Below are 18,393 nucleotides of genomic sequence, written 5' to 3'. Positions count from 1 at the left end.
ATATAACATATTTATATTACTAGCAACTATTAGCAGCCCATACAGAGTGTCTTGAAATAAATTTGTATGAGATTAAGAGAAATTATTTTATATTATTTAGTCCGTAATGTATTAAAATGGACTTTTTTAAATAAGAATTTTCTTGCTTTTTAGTATTGTCTGAGCATATGAAATTTTGCAATTCATTTTAAACTAACTTGCCGATGAGCTACGTGTGATAACAAAGTTTCTCAGATAAGAAAGCGAATTAATATCGCGCTGTCATCCAGTTCTGGACCATATTTAAAGTTTCATGTCTCTAACTCATCGGGTAGATGAATATTTTAGATTAGTTTAAAATCGATTACAAATAACAAAATAAACAAATAGACAAAAAAAGCGAGTTTATATTGCCATGTCATCCAATTCAATTATGCTTAAACTTCCAAGTATCTAAGCTATCGAGAAGTTAAATTAAAACAATTTCAAAATTTATACTGAACAAGAGAAAAAATAGACAGAAAGAGAGTAAATTAAAAGTAGACGCAATACTTTTGAAAAAAGAGTACGATTACAAAAAAAAAGAAAGAAAAGGTAACATTATATGTTCTCAAAAAATTTAGACTAATTGAAAAAAATAATATTTGATTTTTCGATTTTAAAACTCTATTAGAAATAATTTTGACTATTTATTTTCAGTTTCTAAATATATATGTGTGTGGATATTCCTGAAGATATAAAAGAAACGAAACTTTAAATAGTGATATTTTGATACAGAATCAATCAAATTAGTAATTAGAGAGATTTTCATTTGCCTTTTTAAATATCAATATACTGCTATAAATATACAAAAAGTCTTACATAATGGTGTATTGATTGCTATAATACATCATGAGCACTATAGAGCATAATATGTAAAGTCACAAAATATTATTAGAATTGAACCACTCCCTTTTGGTCGACAAAATATTATCATAATTAAAACTGAATATAGATTCTATCATATATTTCACCAACATTTATTTTTTGAATCAAAACCAAAAATGGGGTTAAAAAGTGCTTACTTTTTAGTCTCACATTATAATATGAGAAAAAAAGGTAGGAAATGAATGATAAGACAAAACAAAGCAAGATGTTTAGGTACAAGAAAGTAATCCCGAATCACCTAGTAATTATTCGCAGAAAAAAACAAGAAAAAGGAACTAATAAATTCAATACCTATTTTAAGTTATTTCAAAAGGAGAATAATATAATTCCGTCCCAATTTATTCACAATTTCTTCTTCCGTGAATATCTTTTATGGGATATTGGATGCATATATAAAAATGAAGCATTTAAATTAGATACAGAAATATCGAAATAACAATAATTCACCTTTTGACACCCTTATAAGAAGATTTAGAAGGTTAATGAGTAATAATCATAACTCTTCTGCTAATTAAAATTTTGTAAGATTGACATGTGAATGAAATATGAGTCAATGTATTAAATAATAACTTAAAATTAGGAACTATAAATATAAGATAAAATGAAGATTGTGAAAAAGTTACATTTAAAATGTGGCACTTATTTAATGACTAAATATAACATTTTTACTTTCTCGTATCCGTAGTATAGAGAAAGTATAATAATAGTCAAAACATTCGAACTCGAGATTTTTACGAATCTTCGTATTTTAGACCACCCTGAGTTGGAAAAGCACACTTTTTGAAAGTATTCGTCAGTACGTCTGTCTGTGACAAAGATACCTCAAAAACTCTTTAAAATAAATGGATGAAATTTTTATACTGTCTTTACAGTAAATTTCCAGATTTCTATCAACTTTTAAGTAAAATCTATTCAGAGGAAGCCTGTCCGATGTAATTTAATGTAATTTAACACAATAATGACAAAACGAAGGAAGCTAGGTACATAAAATTTGGCACACAGAATTAACATCTATAGTGTCGTCGCAATTGTCAAATTTTGAGTTAAATCCAATTAAGGGGTTGACTGTTTCTTGACCTGCACTTCAGAAGCATATAGACGCGATAATCCAAGAATGCAATGCTTGAAATATATCAAATTTGGTATAGGACTTTGTGATTACGAGTGCAGTTTTATGTTAAAAAAAATTCAATCGCTTGCGAAAAACATGTTTAAAACATGAATTAGATTTTTGGATACTATTAACGCATGTCAGGGATTAATCTCCAAATAACTCGGAAAGGATGACTCGATAGATTCAGTAAAAATACTGAATTCGCGCCAAAGGTTAATAATTCGTAACTATTGTTCGCCAGTGCCATGTAAGGCATTCTCTGACATGACAAAATTCTTACAGAGTATGCGAAAAAGTTTCGATGAAACCATTCCCGCTGATTTTTTTTTCTTTTACTATTATATTTGGTTTATGCACATTTTTAATAATTTGTATGCTTTGATATAAAAATGTTTATATCTTGAATATAAAAATGCTAAATATAAGCAGTAAGTCTTCTTTTAAGATTAAAAGTACTCACCTGCCCCATTCCTCGTATTAAATGAATGACAGCCAGTAAATAGGCATGTTGCTGCGCAGCAACAGGTGACAGCAAGTTGCATATCGAAGCTGCAAAAAGTCCTATGAGAAGAATGGGTTTGGTGCCAAAACGTCCAGCAAGTAGACCTCCTGGAATCTGTGCAAGAAGGTACCCTAGAAATCCAGCTCCTAGGATATGACCTTGAAGTTCAGGATCCCATACAAATTCACCAGTACGATGCTAAAAAGAAAGTGGAAACATCAAAATTAGAAATCAAAATAAATGAGTTTCTTTGTTTGAAATAGTATAAAATGGATTTAATCTTTTAGGTGGCTTACTAGTTTTAGATCTGTTATTATGCTGAATACATGACGGATGCAATATAGAAATTATAACTCTTTTGGGTTCTTGAAACAATAATGATTTCGAATCTGATATATATAGTAAACTAAAGAAAACCGTTAAGCATAGCATACAAAGGTTGAAGCAGCATTTATTAATTAATGAAATTATGAAGTTGAAATTTCTAGTATATGGATCAAAAAATTAAAAAAAAAAACTCATACTTTTTATAAAATTAAATTCAGTTCTTGGTTCTGTATTATAAAGAATAAAATTTATTTTGGACGATAATTTTAGAAAGAAATCTTTATCGTTGTCTCCTACCCGAAATAAAAATTCGAAAGATATGAAAACCGTCAGAATTTTTCGTATCCAAATCATGATAATGTCCACTAAAATAATAATAAAAAAGATTTTTCTTTATAAATATCTCTGTCTTTTTCGTAAATACCAAACTCAAAAATGCAACGGAATTGAATGAATGAAATTTGATTATCTTTTTCAAATTGTTAGTTTATATAATAGTTTAAAACAAATTTGTTCTAAAACAAATTTGTCCAAAAAAATGATATTTTTTTAAATGCTTGTGTTTTTCTAATCGTTAAAATTAATACATAAGGTCTAACACATCATTTACAAATATTTTAGCAACTCATTACTATATGAATTTAATACTATATGTATTTTTATTTCATTAAATTTATCACTTATCCAAATATGATCATTCATATCTAATTAAAATATTTATACAGAATTAGGGTCACCACTAAAACATTCTTATTTAATGAATTTATATATATATCACTCCATTAAAAGATATCTAGTATATTTTGACAAGCCTCTCTCTGACATAAAAGGTTATTTTACTTAAATTAATTGGATTTTTAAACCTGAATATCAGATATAATTACACAAGATCATATCACAGTAGTTTTCAATCAAGCAATTGTTGTCAGCGAAGTTTAAATTCTGGCTTTTTGTTTAAAATTTTATTTAAAAAATGTTTATTTATTTTTATTATTTTATTTATTTATTTTTATTTATTTATTTTATTTATAAAATTTTATTTATTTATTTTGGCTTTATTTTTAAATAAAAAAAAATTCCAAGGCAGTTTTAAATAAAGTGTGTCACATTTAATATTACACGCATTAAATTCTTGTTAATTGGAACATTTCAAGATATCATACCGACTAAACATGATCTTCATAAAGTTGAATTATCAAATTTCCCTAGCTACAAATTCTTTCCATCATTTAATATCTCTCATCTACAACTTCACTAGCTATCAGAAACTGATCAGATATATTAATCATCGCCAGAAGCCTTTTGTCCTCAAACTTTGTTTTCTCAACATCATTAGAAAAATGAAAGCTATAAATATTTTGTTATCACCAACAGATTCTGACCTAGACCTTAATTTATCTGTGGACATCAATCAAGTGATTTTTGAAATCACCTCTAGCACTTTTTAACTTTCAAGAAATCAGAAACTTCATTGCACCATTTTTCTGCCACGACTCAATTAATCATCGTTTTTAACTAAATCATTTTCTCAAACCTCCTGGATCACTATGAATAAAGCCAGCAAATTAAATATACACTCCCAAATATCCAGTTCGTGATTATCCGAACTAGATTACTAGATTTACTATGCTGCGATACTAGTTTTCTTTTAACTAATTAAATCGGTATTTGTATTTATACATGACACGTAAAAGGCTTCTGCTACGATCCTTTTACGTGTCGTGTATAAATACAAATTATGACCGAAAAAGAGGAGAATTCTGCTCCTTGTTCATTGTTTCGTAAGTGTGTAACGGTCCTCAATCGTTGCCGTTGTTCCTGGTTATAACTGCACAGGAGACACAATAATCGTAAATTGTTCTTGATGTATACTTAATTTTTTTTTAAGTGTGCCCACAGTGAAAATTACAGAGTTTATGTTAAATTGTTAACAATTTATATCCCTTAACTTATTTCTTTCTTTAATAAATTCTTTAAACGTGCAACGCAGTATATAAGCTACCCTTTCAGAACCTTCTCTTTTAACTCGAAACCAGAAACTGATTTTATGATTCACCGGACCGCGTTCACATTCTACGTGACTTAAGATAAATGGAGGGCTTAGTACTCAATAAGAAATGAGGATGGTTTCATGGTTTGGTTATATTAACGTCCCGTTTGAAGCAACACTAGGGCTATTTTGGGACGGACCTCGTAATTTTGAACCACGGTCAGATGACGAAGACGACACCTGAGCTGGCACCCCCCTCTGCATACCACACCACACCAGCGGGAGGACGTTTGGTCATGACGGATTTAACGTGCAACAGACCCCCTTACACGACGGTTCTTTGGTGGAATCGGGTCGCGAACCTGAAACCCTCCGGTTCCGAAGCCGAGACTTTACCACCAGGCCACCGCGGCCGTAAGAAATGAGGAAATAGTATAATAACAGAGTTTTGGTATGAAAAAGCTTTGTCTTCTGGTATCGGTGGGCAAGAAATGAGTTCACGGAACTCCGGCCTACCCAAATTTTTTGTTATCCGGAATGTACTTTCCCAGCATTAGGCCGGATGCTCGGGAGTGTACTGTATATATGTAGTATCAAACTTCAATATGCAGCCTTGATATGATTTGATACTGGAGGAAATTAAAATAATTTTCAAGAATTTTTAGACAAATAATATTCAAAAAGATTTATAAACATTAAATCAAATAATTATATAGACCAGAATTCTAAAAGGTAATCATAAATATTAACTCAGCAGCATTTATTATTTATAGTGCATCAGTAGAATGGAGAATAAATGTAACTGAAATATCCTACGTTCTTTTGTCTACATCAAAAAACAACTGAAAATCACTATTTGGTTGACCTCGAAAGTCGAAAATCAGAAACTAAGCACTTATCAGGGAAGCCAATAAAAATTCCACTTTCAGTGTGCTGTCGTCAGAATTGTCAATGCTTACGCAAATAAGCAGTATCGGTACGTGACTTGAAAGATGAGTTGGACAGATAATGGACTGATAGAAATGGTTGTATTTGAGTTATATGTCAGCATCTAATGTTTTTCCTCAATTCTTTAAGTGTTGAATCCCAAGATGTCATTTGGGCGGTTGTTTTGATGATTAAATAAGTAAAAACTTTTTAACAGTTGTATTGTCATTACAATGTAATTTCAACTTAGATGTTACGTCATTTGATTCATATACGTTCACATAGGAAAAAATTATGATTTAACAACCGGCACTTTAAACGTTTAAAAATGAATTTATTAGGTTTTATGTTTTAAGAAGCTGGACTGTTAAAAAGGCTTTCATTTCAAAATCCTGAATATATAATATTCTTAATTTATTAATTTTTTATTATATTACTCTTCAAAAATTTGATAAAAATCAATTGATCTTACAAATTTACAGCCTTCTTTTTAGATCATTATAGAATTTCAAATGAATTGGTACATATATTTTGCAATCTTTTACAATTACAATAATTTTACATATGCATTTAAATTTTTGTGCAAAGATAATACTGTTTTAACATGATTTTTAATGTTTTTAAAATATAAGTTTAGTACACAAAAATAAGTGGAAGTGTGTCGGCTATATTGATTTATTAAACTGAGATTTCACAGATTTTTTTTTTCAAAACGTAGCATAAATTAATATTAATAAACTTCACCGAAATATTTTTGCATAACATTTTGCAATTTTAATCGATTCTTTTAAATCTCACATTAATTCTCTCTTGAGAATATATTTTACTCATTACATTTTTCTACACATTTTTATTACATTCTGATGCTATTGGATTTCAATGTGATTAACTATATTAACCTTCCTATAGGATAAAAAGTATGCAAGAAATAAGTCATTGGATGACATAAACAAGAATAACAGAGTAGCCCATATATATATATATATATATATATATAATAAAAAAGTAGTAATTTATGTTAATTTCATATATTTAATTTAAAATTGGGGATTTAAATGTCTTATCAAAAATTTGCTTATTTCATGTAAAAACTAAATAGTTGTGTTAATTATTCAAAAATAAATTTTAAAATATAATAAATATCACTCCCCATTACATGATGAAAATCAAATTCTTAAGTCTAAATGTAGGTAAAAGACTATTGATTTATCAGAGAAGCTATTTGTTCATACCAGAACTTGCACCCGCTTGTCATTTAGAGCTAAAAATTAGAACTCTCGTAATGTTCTGCGAAAAATAAATTTATCTTCGCAGAAAAATATTTCATTATCGCAGATGATTTTTTAGCATTTCTAGTAGGTCACGGACTTGCATCTAGTCGTGACATCGACCTCGATTTCTACACACAGTTTTGCAAGGTCTAATTAACAAACAACTCGTCTTTCATCCCCTCGTCTTCATTTTGGAACATTTTTTCTTTCTACGAAATCGGCTTTTCCAGATTCATGGCTCTTAATGAAGTAAGACATTCTAAGTTTTAGGATATAAAAATATTTATAGATAAATAAAAAAATCATGTTACTCTCACTTATGTCAAGATCTTTTTAGTAATTCATGGCTTTTATAAATATCGAAATATTCTCTTATTAAATTTTCATTATAGTTAACCGTTACAATCCTGATAAACGTCTCCTAAATTAGTTAATATACATAACGGTGCTGAAATGTTATTACACTTGCTTTGTTTAATATAAATAAAACTGACAGATTCTAATTTATAGCAACAATTTTATTATTAGAAATATTGATTATAAAAAGCGGATCTTGCGTAAAAATAATTTTAAATCCGTTAAAAGTTTATTTTAAGTTTGAATCAAGAACATGATTCGGATTCATACTGTTATTTTTTTTCAATGTATTAAAATTTTTTAATTAGGAATATTATTACATTTGTTGCTTTATTCCTTATACTCTTGAGGCAAGAGTGGAGAAATATTCAAAAAAAGCCAATCATAATTATTTTTTATTCTCAAAAAAAATTATGAAATTGTTATTAAAAGAATCTTTGTTATTTTGCTTTTGAAAATTTAAACTGAATCGAAATTATCAATTATTTGCTTTCGCAAAATAACAAAAGTTCTAGCATTATCAGACGATTTTAATGCAGATAAAAATAAAAGTTTGTTAGAAAAAATAATGAAATGAGTTTTATTTCATTACAGAGTAGTTCTGTTAGTTATTTTATGAATTTTTACACTCAAAAAATATTTTAGCTAGATTCTTGCTTTTGTACATACAGATCTGTACAGTACATACAGTACATCTGTAAATCATAGGCTTCACGCTTATTAAAACTGCTATCATTAAGATTTATTTATAAGAATTAAGAAAATTTTAAGCATGACATTTCATACTCCTCTGTTGCGAGTACGACTCAAACAAAGGATTCCATCAAAAAGAAAATATTAAAAGATAACTTTGTAACAAGATTTCCTCCATCGTCGGATGCGGGGACTTTCGCTAATCAAGTTCTCGTTATGAGAGTCAAATTGTCTTTCGTATTTTAGTTCGTTTTATTGACATCCTGTTTTAATTTAACACTAAAGCTATCTTTGGAAGCTCCTCTTAATTTTGAACCGAGGTCAGATGACGAAGACGACACCTGATCTGGTAATCCTCTTCTCCAAGCTCCGCACTACAACAGCAGTAGAATATTTGATCCTGAGGGATTTAGCGAGCACTAAACCCACTTACACTACGATTCTTCGGTGGAATCGGGTCTCGAAATTGAACCCTTTTGTGCCCTGCGGTTGCACCAGGCCACCGCGGTCAGGTATCTCTCATAATGTGATGAATTAATTCAGAGTACCGATCCAGAGGATAGCGAATCCGATACTCTATTCCAAAAACTTACGTCGTATATGCGAATTTGTTGTATAATAAATACTTTAGATCAAAATGTCTCAGAAAATGGATGTAAAAATTTAGAACAGAGATGCCATTTCGGATGTCCTTGTCATTGATTCAAACGTACATGTCAGTATAAAAAGTATCAAAATAATGTTTTATACTTTCGAATCCCCAAGTTAATTTCATTTATGCTGACTTTGAATGTTATACAGTCATTTTCTTGCAAATTCATAGATTCTTTTAGTATGTCCTTAGAAAAAAAAAAAGTGAAATCTGTTTCATATTCATGCTGGACATTAATAAGGAATTAATCAATTAAGTAATGTTACTTACAGTTTCTAAAGTGGCATGTTCTTTCTGTGGTAAGGGACATTCAGTCGAATTCCGGTGGGAAGAGGTAGTGAGTATGCTTGTTGAGTTCACCATTGCCACCATGGCTATGCTGAGGTTCAACCTCTGGGAATGCATGACAACGGAGCATAGGAAACCTAACAAAGTCACGGTATGCCTCCGTTTCAGAAATGAGTCCCCTATTAGAAGAAAATAAAAGAAAAATATTTAAAATAAACATTTTATAAAGCTTCAAGCGATTTATATATCTTTTAAGTATTTAATTCAGTTACTTCATATAACACCTACTTATTTCATGAAATAGTAAATGCAACCAGTTTGGAAGAGTAAAAATTTTTTAAAAATCCTACACATTCACCAGTAATTCACTTTGAATTTACTAGCTATAATCACATAATAAAATAAAAACATGATTTAACTGCATGATGTAGAAAATAAAATTTTGTTTAAACATGCAAAGATGCATTGCAATTTCTAATATCAACATGGATTATTGATACGACAATTATATTTGCACGAAGCAATATTATTTTTCAAAAAAACTGTTTTTGTTTTTTGTATGAATATTGTTGGAATTATTTTTCCTTTACAACATTTCAGAAAACACCTATAGAGGCTATAGAAGCGACTTTTTTTATAATTATTTTCGACACTTCTTCAATCTAAAATCTTTGGCTATTTAACGCTGTGTAGATTGTTTTTTATGAAGTCACTAATCAAATTACAGAACAGAACAAGCATGTTTTACTCTTTAAAATATGTAGCTATTTCAATAAATAATGAATTTTATATTTTAGCATATGCAAATCCCAAAATTAATATATGTATCCGCTATCAAAGAAGATCTTATCAATCATAATCTAGTCATATCATGATATAAATGATTTTATATATTATCAGTATAAATAGGATCAAAAATAAATAGCATAAATATATGCAGTAAATGAAGATAAAAATGACCGTAAACGTAATGAGTATAGGGCAGTAAAATTCCTAACCAAAATCGTTCAAACTATCTTTTTTTCATTTTCATTAGACAACAATATTTTGATAATATTAGATAAGACTATAATGTTTTGATAATGTTAGATAAGACTGTAATGTTTTGATAATATCAGATAAAACTATAATGTTTTGATAATATCAGATAAAACTATAATGTTTGGATAATATTAGATAAGACTGTAATGTTTCGGTAATATTAGATAAGACTGTAATGTTTGGATAATATTAGATAAGACTGTAATGTTTGGATAATATTAGATAAGACTGTAATGTTTCGATAATATTAGATAAGACTGTAATGTTTCGATAATATTAGATAAGACTGTAATGTTTCGATAATATTAGATAAGACTGTAATGTTTCGATAATATTAGATAAGACTATAATGTTTTGATAATGCTGGATAAGACGAATTATTACTAGTTCTGCGAAAAAATTATCGTCCAAAAATATTTCCTATTTGTTACTCATCGCAGTATGTAAGAGTCAATCAACATTTTAATCTGTTTCTATATCGGTTCATCTTGTCGTCGACTGAATATTAATTCATTTCTGGCCTATAACAAATGATGGAACTGGATTGGAATGGATTTATTAGCAAGAAAAGAAGATTGCCTCTCATCGTGTTAATAAACGTTATTCTCTTTCTTCTACAGTTTCTTAATATTTAACTAAATTCTTTAAAACAATTAATAAATTATGGAAAATTAGTTTTTTCAGTCGCTAAAAAAATCATTTGGAGCAATCTCCCATTTTTCAAGAAAGAAAAATTCTTTGATGCAATTTTTTTTTTCATTTTAATTAAAAATAAAGTTTAAAGAATTGATTTGCGTTATAATATTTTATATAAAAAAACATTTTTGCATTGAAAAACAATTTAATTAAAGAAAACTTTGTTTATGGATTCGTTAATATTCTATCGAATGCAAAAATTAAACAGATTTTTATTTTCTCGCGCATAGCACTTGCTTCAATTTCTCCTTGCAAATTTCAAAGTATAAGTAATATTTAAATGAACTGACAGTTTGTTAAAACAAACATTCTTTATTAATAAAATACATGAAAATGACATTTTCAGCAATTCTGTGTATATTAGCTCCTCAAAATATGGTGTCAATAAAATTATCAAAAATGCTGAAAAAAAAATGCAAATTTTTTCAAACTTAGTCATTCTTTCTTCCCCCTTCTAACAAAAAGTAGGAAATAATTTGATCAAATATAGATATAATTAATAACAATAATTAGATAATGCAATGAAATATCGAAATCAAATTTCAAATTTCAAAAATACAACAATAACATTAATTTCAAAAAATACAAAAAAAAAAAAAATCATTACTTACAGCGACGATTTTTTCCTTGATAATAATCCATGATCGCAAACGATTTTTTAAGTATTTTATTTCAACGAAAAGTTATCTACATTCACGAGAAAGCCATCTCACCAAATGGGAAAGCATTCTCCGTATTTTATTCCGTAAAAGTAGAAGTCTTTTAACAGGAAAATCATGCTTAGTGTAATCTTAATTTGCATCGTAGCTGTTTTGTTTTTCTTTCTTGTTAGTTTAGTAACAGTAAAAGATCTTATCGGAATGATCAGACGTTTTAAAGATAGCAATTTTTGTAACTTTATTCCTTCCCGTGTCACTTTGGCCTAGTTTCAGATTTCATGGCAAATTTCTGATATTGACAAATCATCACAGAAGATTTAATTTAGCCGAGATGTTATCCTTTGGTAAATGGCAACATTAGTACGATCTAAATGGTGTCTAATATGATGTTTGCTAAATCACTTAAAATAAGAAATAAAAATGCTTCGATTTCTTAACTTATCAGCCCTTGACATAAACATGAAATGCTGATTGATGTAAATACTATTTTGTTTATAAGGATTCTTACTCAAGGCCGATGCCTGTAAAAATAAAATTGATAAGAAAATTTTTCTGTCAAAGAAAAATTGTACCTTTTTGGAAAATTCTAAAGAAGATTGATGATAGATACAATTGAAATGATTATATAAAATAAAAATTATTTTATACTGCAAACGATAATGAAATGCATCAAAATAATTTTTCTTAGTGAAAGAAAGCATTGCATTGGCGCACAGCATAACAAGAAATGCTTCATTCTCTTGTTCGATATAATCAAGAAATGTTTAAATACGAAAAGGAAAAAAAAAAAACCCTCAAACCAAAACAACATCATGTTTTTACATGGTTAAAAAAAATAACTGAAATCTGGTATCGCAAATATCATGTTATTATGTGAGAACCTTATTATGTTTAAGTCATTGTTTGTCTTAATTTAAGTCATTAAACAGTTTAAGCCGGTTTGAAACAATCACGTGACTATCAGATAACGCATGCGTCGATATTTAGAAAAATACGTTTTTTTCCCCCAGCTCAAAATCGTTCGAACTCTTAGAAATATTGAAAATTTTAAAAATTATATTATAAAACTTTCGTTGCCTCTTTCCTCGCTGTTTCGCGTTCATTCCCATTTTCTTCTCTGTGTTTCTTCGGGTGATAACTTCTTACGGCCCTGCCCTTTATTGGCCAGAGAGGCAAATCGAGTACATGGCGGATATTTGTGCAAAGTTGTAACTTTTTTGGTGATAAGGCACCAAATGCAATAACCTTTGACCGAAAATCGAAAAACGGATGCCTCAAAAGCGATAAATCGCCAATTTTATGGTCGTGTATTTTATAACTTCAAAAACCTCAAATCAAAACAACATCATGTTCTAACATGATAAAAAATAGTAGCATTTTTATGAAACTAATTATGAAAACTAAGGCGCGGCTAAACTAATTATGATCCTTTCCTTATCTATAATGTAATAGATAAGGAAATGCTGAGCAATAATTGCTAAGTTCTTTTTAAATACCCATCATTTTGTCTGGGAAAACAAAGTGCTGTTAATCACCCTTTAGTTTTTAAAAAATTCTGTACAGCTCGAACTGATATTAATTGATTAATGCAAGGTCTCCATGATTTCTCTGATCCTTTACCAGTAGTTATAATTTTTTGACTTCTTAAAACCACAATTCCATCAGTAAATAAGTTACCATTCCGAAGTTAGAAAAAAAGTTAAAAAATTAAGTATTATTTCATAATAGTTAAAAGGAAATGCATACAAAATTAATTCAAAAAGAACTTATAAAACCTTGTTTTTAATAGAGAACTTAAAATTAATATTTTCTTATTTTAAATATTTATGTTCTTTTTATCTTTAATTTATGATTCATGGTTATAAACATCATAGAAGCCTGAATTCAATATTTTTTTAATTTCCAACTTGATGACGCCATTCATTTGAAATCGAAATTTAATAAAATTAATTAATGAACCTACAAAGTTAAATTCTAAACATATTAAAATGTATTTTATCTTCATGATCTAGAGGTGAACAATATTTTTAAACTATCAAATGAGGTAGCAAATAGGAAATTGATTCTAAAATACCATCGTTACAATCATAAAACAAAAAAAAATTGATTGAAAAAAATAATGAATTAGTTGTGAGAAATAAATTAATAAATTTCATTAAAATTTATAAATTAACTAAATCAAGGTTGCCATTTTTTTAATGTTAAAAAAACCTGAAAGAAGACATTGTAAGAATTTCCCTGCATTTACTTGCGGATGGTACACCGAAGTTTAAAGTAATTATGACCCCGTGCTATGTACTTAAAAAGGTGTATCACTTGCAATAAAATTGTAGTTCTCTCAGATGCAAAATCGTTTCTCTTAATAAAAAATGAAATAAAGCAAGTTTGAATTAAAAACAATTTGCATTTAAAATTCTTATGAAACCTTTATAATAGCAGATTTAGACTTCAAGATTGTTGATTTAAATATTGGATCAAATTTTGCTTCAATTAAATTTAAAATTAAACCAATTCTAGTAATTGGTTTAGGTTGTTTATACAATTCCTTTCTCAAATGTTGTCTTCAAAATGTCAGTTTCTTTGCCATTAATCGATGAATTATTACATAATGCCAAAATTCATTTCAACTTCTTTCACTTTCTTCCATAAAATTTGAAATATTACATTTAATTCGAATAATGTTGATTAGAAAGCATTATGAATTTTTCATCACATACAAATGTAAGTTTTTAATTTTTTAACTTATCGAAATTTTGATAATATTTTCATATAGGTAAAAAATATGAATAAGGCATTACTAGATATTTTTAAAACATTCGACAAGCTCACAAAAATATCCTGTGCAAATGTAACCAAGTACAGTTTACAGTATTGTATTTGGTTACATTTGCCCAAAACATTTTTTAGCGCAAAGAAAAAATCATTAAGTTATAAATTTTGATACAGAGTTCATTCAAATTCAATTTTCAAACAATTTGGTTTCAACCAGTTTCCACATTTAAAAACTCAATCCTTTAATTTTTACAAGATACCTACAATGTTAAACAAAACTACAAATAATATTTCAAGAAATCAGCTGAAATTATTTGCCAAAATTCTACTTGCTCAGCAACGAGATAATGCAGACACTTGTTGAACAACATAAACCAGGCCTCCCGGTCTATTGCTGTGACCTAATTAAACCTAACTTGTCAACAAAGTAAAAGGAGAGGCGCAGTTAAAAAAAAGTAAGAAAAAAAAGTGAAAAGAAACTTTGATAAAAAGAACGTAATGAACGCCGCTTTGTTCAAAAACATATGTTCCTCGATATTTGATCCAGACGATTCATATTAAAACAAAACCGGTTATCAAAACTGAAAAACTAGGTAGACACACCATGCACACAATAACGCAACTTTTTATTCGAATTTTTTAAATTTTGTTAATGGACCAGCCCTTTCAACACTTTTATTTAAAATGGCTTGCTTCTTTTAACTGAATTTTTGAAATTTTGAAACCGATTTTCCACTCTTTTTCCCAAGGCATTTTAGAATGTTGTACACTTGCTCATTTTTTTAATGAAATTACAATAATTGTATATTTTTAGGGAACGGATACCAAACAGGGAATGGATTAACATAATTGAATTTTTCTTCATTACGAGTAGCTTCATCTCTATATTTTCCTTATAATCTGTAATTTGTGCGGTAATCCGTAATTTATGCTGTCACTGTACATTCTTGTTGTCAATATTTAAATTTTCTACAATTTGTTTTAACCAACATCACTTTGGAAATAATTAAAGATTTTGAATCTTTGTATTCTGTACTGATACTTATAAAAAGTTGACTGAATTCTTAAATCAGTGTTTCTCTATTTGTCATTCAAGATTAGAACAAAACGCGAGAATCAGATTGGCACTGCCGTTAATTTTATGTTACTAAGAGCGCCAAGTAGATTAGACAGCTGCGGTAACCACAACCATAAATTGGCTACTCTGATCCGCTAGTAGGCACAAGGAAAAATCTGAATAACCGAACCGCCGCAACAACAACAAGATTGGAGGAAACTGTGGGCGAGTCCTAAGGGCCATCATCGGCCACGGTACAACCCTTCTCTAAGGAAGGACGCTCCGTCATCGATGTGAAGAGCCAGACCCCCACATTTTTGTATATCCACAAGGGTGGCGAGTTTAATTTAGTTTAATTATATTAAGGTCCAATTTCAAAGCAACAGTAGGGCTATTTTGGAACGGACCTCGTAATTTTGAACCTAGGTCAGATGACGAGGGCGACACCTAGTAAGGGTGGCATGAACCAACTTCTATGCTGAAAGCTTCTCATCCTCAAGCTGTCTGCCCCCCCCCTCCCCCGTAGGACAGACAGCTGTAGTAGTAACTGTCTTTTTAATTTTCCTTAGTTTTTTGCACTTTATTCAGTCAGAGTTCTATTTCCATTTTTCATTAAGATGCGTTTTTGCAAATATAGTAACATGAAGCGATTTAAAATGTTAAAAGTACAAGGAAAAAAAGAGCTCGAAGGACAATCGAGGTAACTTGGATTAAAATAAGAATAAACTATCCTATGCTATTGATTCAAGTTAAGCTAAATGTACCTGAAATAGCATTAAAATACATTAACTTTCAGATTATCCCTAATAAAATCCTATATTCCTTATAACTCTATTTCATGGGGCAAATACATCCCATAGCAAAAGGAAAAATGCCCAATAATTCGATCGAGGAGTAAACACACTAAATATTTATATTTGGACTGTCTCTAGCTTCCCCCAGAACGGCATGAAAATCTTCTATCCCCATATCCGAATATTATGTCTTAATAACACCTGATATATGAAACTTTCCCTCATCTGAAAACATTACATATTGTAGTAAATTTTCATCATTTTTTTTTTCTTTACATTTCATTAAAAGTAAACTTTAATCTTTTCTTTATAGAACAAAGTGAAAATCGTTCTTTTTTTTTTTTTTAAGTTTATTTTGAAAGAGTTACTTTTTTTTTCTGATATCCTGTTTTTACCGACCTTTCTTCATTGGTTCCAGGCATGCTTCAAATTTTTAAGATATGCGTATAGAATTACAATACCTGCCCAAATCTGATTATCACTAATCGAAAATTTCAGACTAATCCTGTTTCTTCTCACCGATTAAATTCTATTTTTATGCATTTGATGAGAACTAATGCCAAGCATGCACATAAACTCAAATCTTTAATTTGAACTTCATGATTACGAAACACCTCGCAAGTCCAAATGTGCCTAAATAATTAAATAAAACATAGTAAACCAAAATTCAGTTTTGAAGCATTTCCTGCTAGTAATTATGTAAATTTCTTGAATTTTCGTTAAATACATGAAACAGAGGTAGTTAGACTCTCCACTGAGGCCCAAATCTATTTACAGAGTCAGATTTAAGTACTTCATAGCTCAAGCAATGCAAATAATGGAGTCCTCTCTCTTTTAATAAATTAATAAACTTAGTTTCACTTTGAAAACATTTTTAACTTTAATGCTTTATTGAAGGTTAATTTTTTATTCTATTAACTGTAAAAATGCTTTTGTTTCTTTATTTAGCCCTTATAACTCCACATTCTCCAATATTCAAGTAACTATATTACTGAAAAGGATTTTCGATATTATGGAGTGAACGTAATAAAACAAACAGGAATCTTGCCTATTATTTGATGGAATGCAAATATCACCCAAATATTTTAGAATTCATAAGATTTGTTAAGTTTTAAACATTTTTTTATATGACAACAAGGACAGTCACATCTTTTAATAGATCCGCTTGTGGTTCTTTCTCAGCACTTTCTCATATTTATGAAGTATAAAATGATAGCAGATAGGAAGTATAGAACTCTTTATATGCCCCACTTAATTAGTGCATTTTGCATATATATTTGCACATTTGAAAAAATTTTTAGAGCCCCTAGGAAAATGGGGGCTACCTAAGCTATAGCTTGCATAGGATATGCACTGTTCACGTGTATAAACACGTGCGAGTGATGGAGTTCAGGTAAATTAAAATTCAAAGACGGTCTCCCAATGACAAAACTGAGATTCAGACACAAAAACAGCATACTACTGTAAATAATATGACTTATGCAAATTCGTGAAGAAAGAATTATGATTAATGATTTATAGTCTATATTTTTACGTTTTCCAATTGTTTGCATGAATCCTCAAAAGCATTAACTCCAGTCATAAAACACATGTTTTATTAAAATCTCTCCGACATACCCCCACATACTCAGATCAAAAGTTCATGTCCTCAGTAGTTTTATGACCAGTAACTCGCGGGTAATCTTTTAATTATCAATTCATTTCCAGTTTCACTTTCCTGGGTAAACCCTCACATACCTCTACACAGATCTTTCATGTTACATAACGAATCTTACGAAAAACCACCGAATAAGTAGATAAAAATAGCAAAGAAATACATTTCATGTTATGTAACAGTTTGGTGAATAGACTTTACTACAAAACTGATAACCTGCCCAATTGGAGTCGGGTCACGTATTTGGAAGAGGAGAGTGTTAATGAACCAGACCTGACGTCGCCGCAATGGCATTTATCTGAAAGGAATTCCACACACAATCGGTCACGAGATTCAGCTTTGTGAATATTTCCGGCAAGTAATTCACAGTTCTACTGCTCTACATTTTAATTTAGGATTTATATGCTGTTTAAATTGTTATTAACAATGTTGGAGAGAAGCATTTAATTTTGGCATCGATAGACACAAAAGAAACTTTAACGTAATTATTTTAATTAAAAATTAATCAATTAAATATGAGCGCCATTTAGTTATAAGAAGGAACAGACCTGACGTCGTCACAATGACATTTATCTGAGAAGAATACCTCACATTCCTCAGTCCCCAGCTTCAGCTTTGTGAATATATCCAGTAAATAGTTCACAGTTCTTCTGCTCTACATTTTTGTTTGGTGTTTACATCGCAATTGATAAA

The 18,393-nt window shown here is 29.3% G+C and overlaps 2 protein-coding genes across 6 annotated transcripts in view; one reads left to right on the top strand and one right to left on the bottom strand.

The window, feature by feature from the left end:
- Window positions 1-18,393, bottom strand: part of LOC129972409 (sodium-dependent phosphate transport protein 1-like) — a 71,398-nt gene that overhangs the window by 23,348 nt on the left and 29,657 nt on the right. For 4 of the 5 annotated variants that reach the window (XM_056086540.1, XM_056086537.1, XM_056086539.1 and 1 more), the window contains 2 exons: window positions 9,010-9,206; window positions 2,481-2,720 (listed from right to left, as the gene is read on the bottom strand). In XM_056086540.1, the coding sequence (XP_055942515.1) occupies window positions 2,481-2,720; window positions 9,010-9,206 (437 nt within the window). Of the gene's footprint in view, window positions 1-2,480; window positions 2,721-9,009; window positions 9,207-11,375; window positions 11,820-18,393 lie in introns of those variants that run through there. The other variant, XM_056086541.1, reaches the window with a different exon arrangement.
- LOC129972410 (cytochrome P450 2C15-like) overlaps window positions 7,210-18,393 on the top strand; it is a 102,069-nt gene continuing 90,885 nt past the window's right edge. The window contains exon 1 of the mRNA XM_056086544.1: window positions 7,210-7,286. Coding sequence (XP_055942519.1) covers window positions 7,282-7,286 — 5 coding nt within the window. The 5' untranslated portion in view covers window positions 7,210-7,281. The remainder of the gene's footprint in view (window positions 7,287-18,393) is intronic.

Source organism: Argiope bruennichi, chromosome 6 (genome assembly GCF_947563725.1).
Source record: "Argiope bruennichi chromosome 6, qqArgBrue1.1, whole genome shotgun sequence".
NCBI classification, from domain to species: domain Eukaryota; kingdom Metazoa; phylum Arthropoda; class Arachnida; order Araneae; family Araneidae; genus Argiope; species Argiope bruennichi.
Note: the sequence above shows the minus strand (reverse complement) of the source record. Positions and strands in the feature narration are given on the sequence as shown.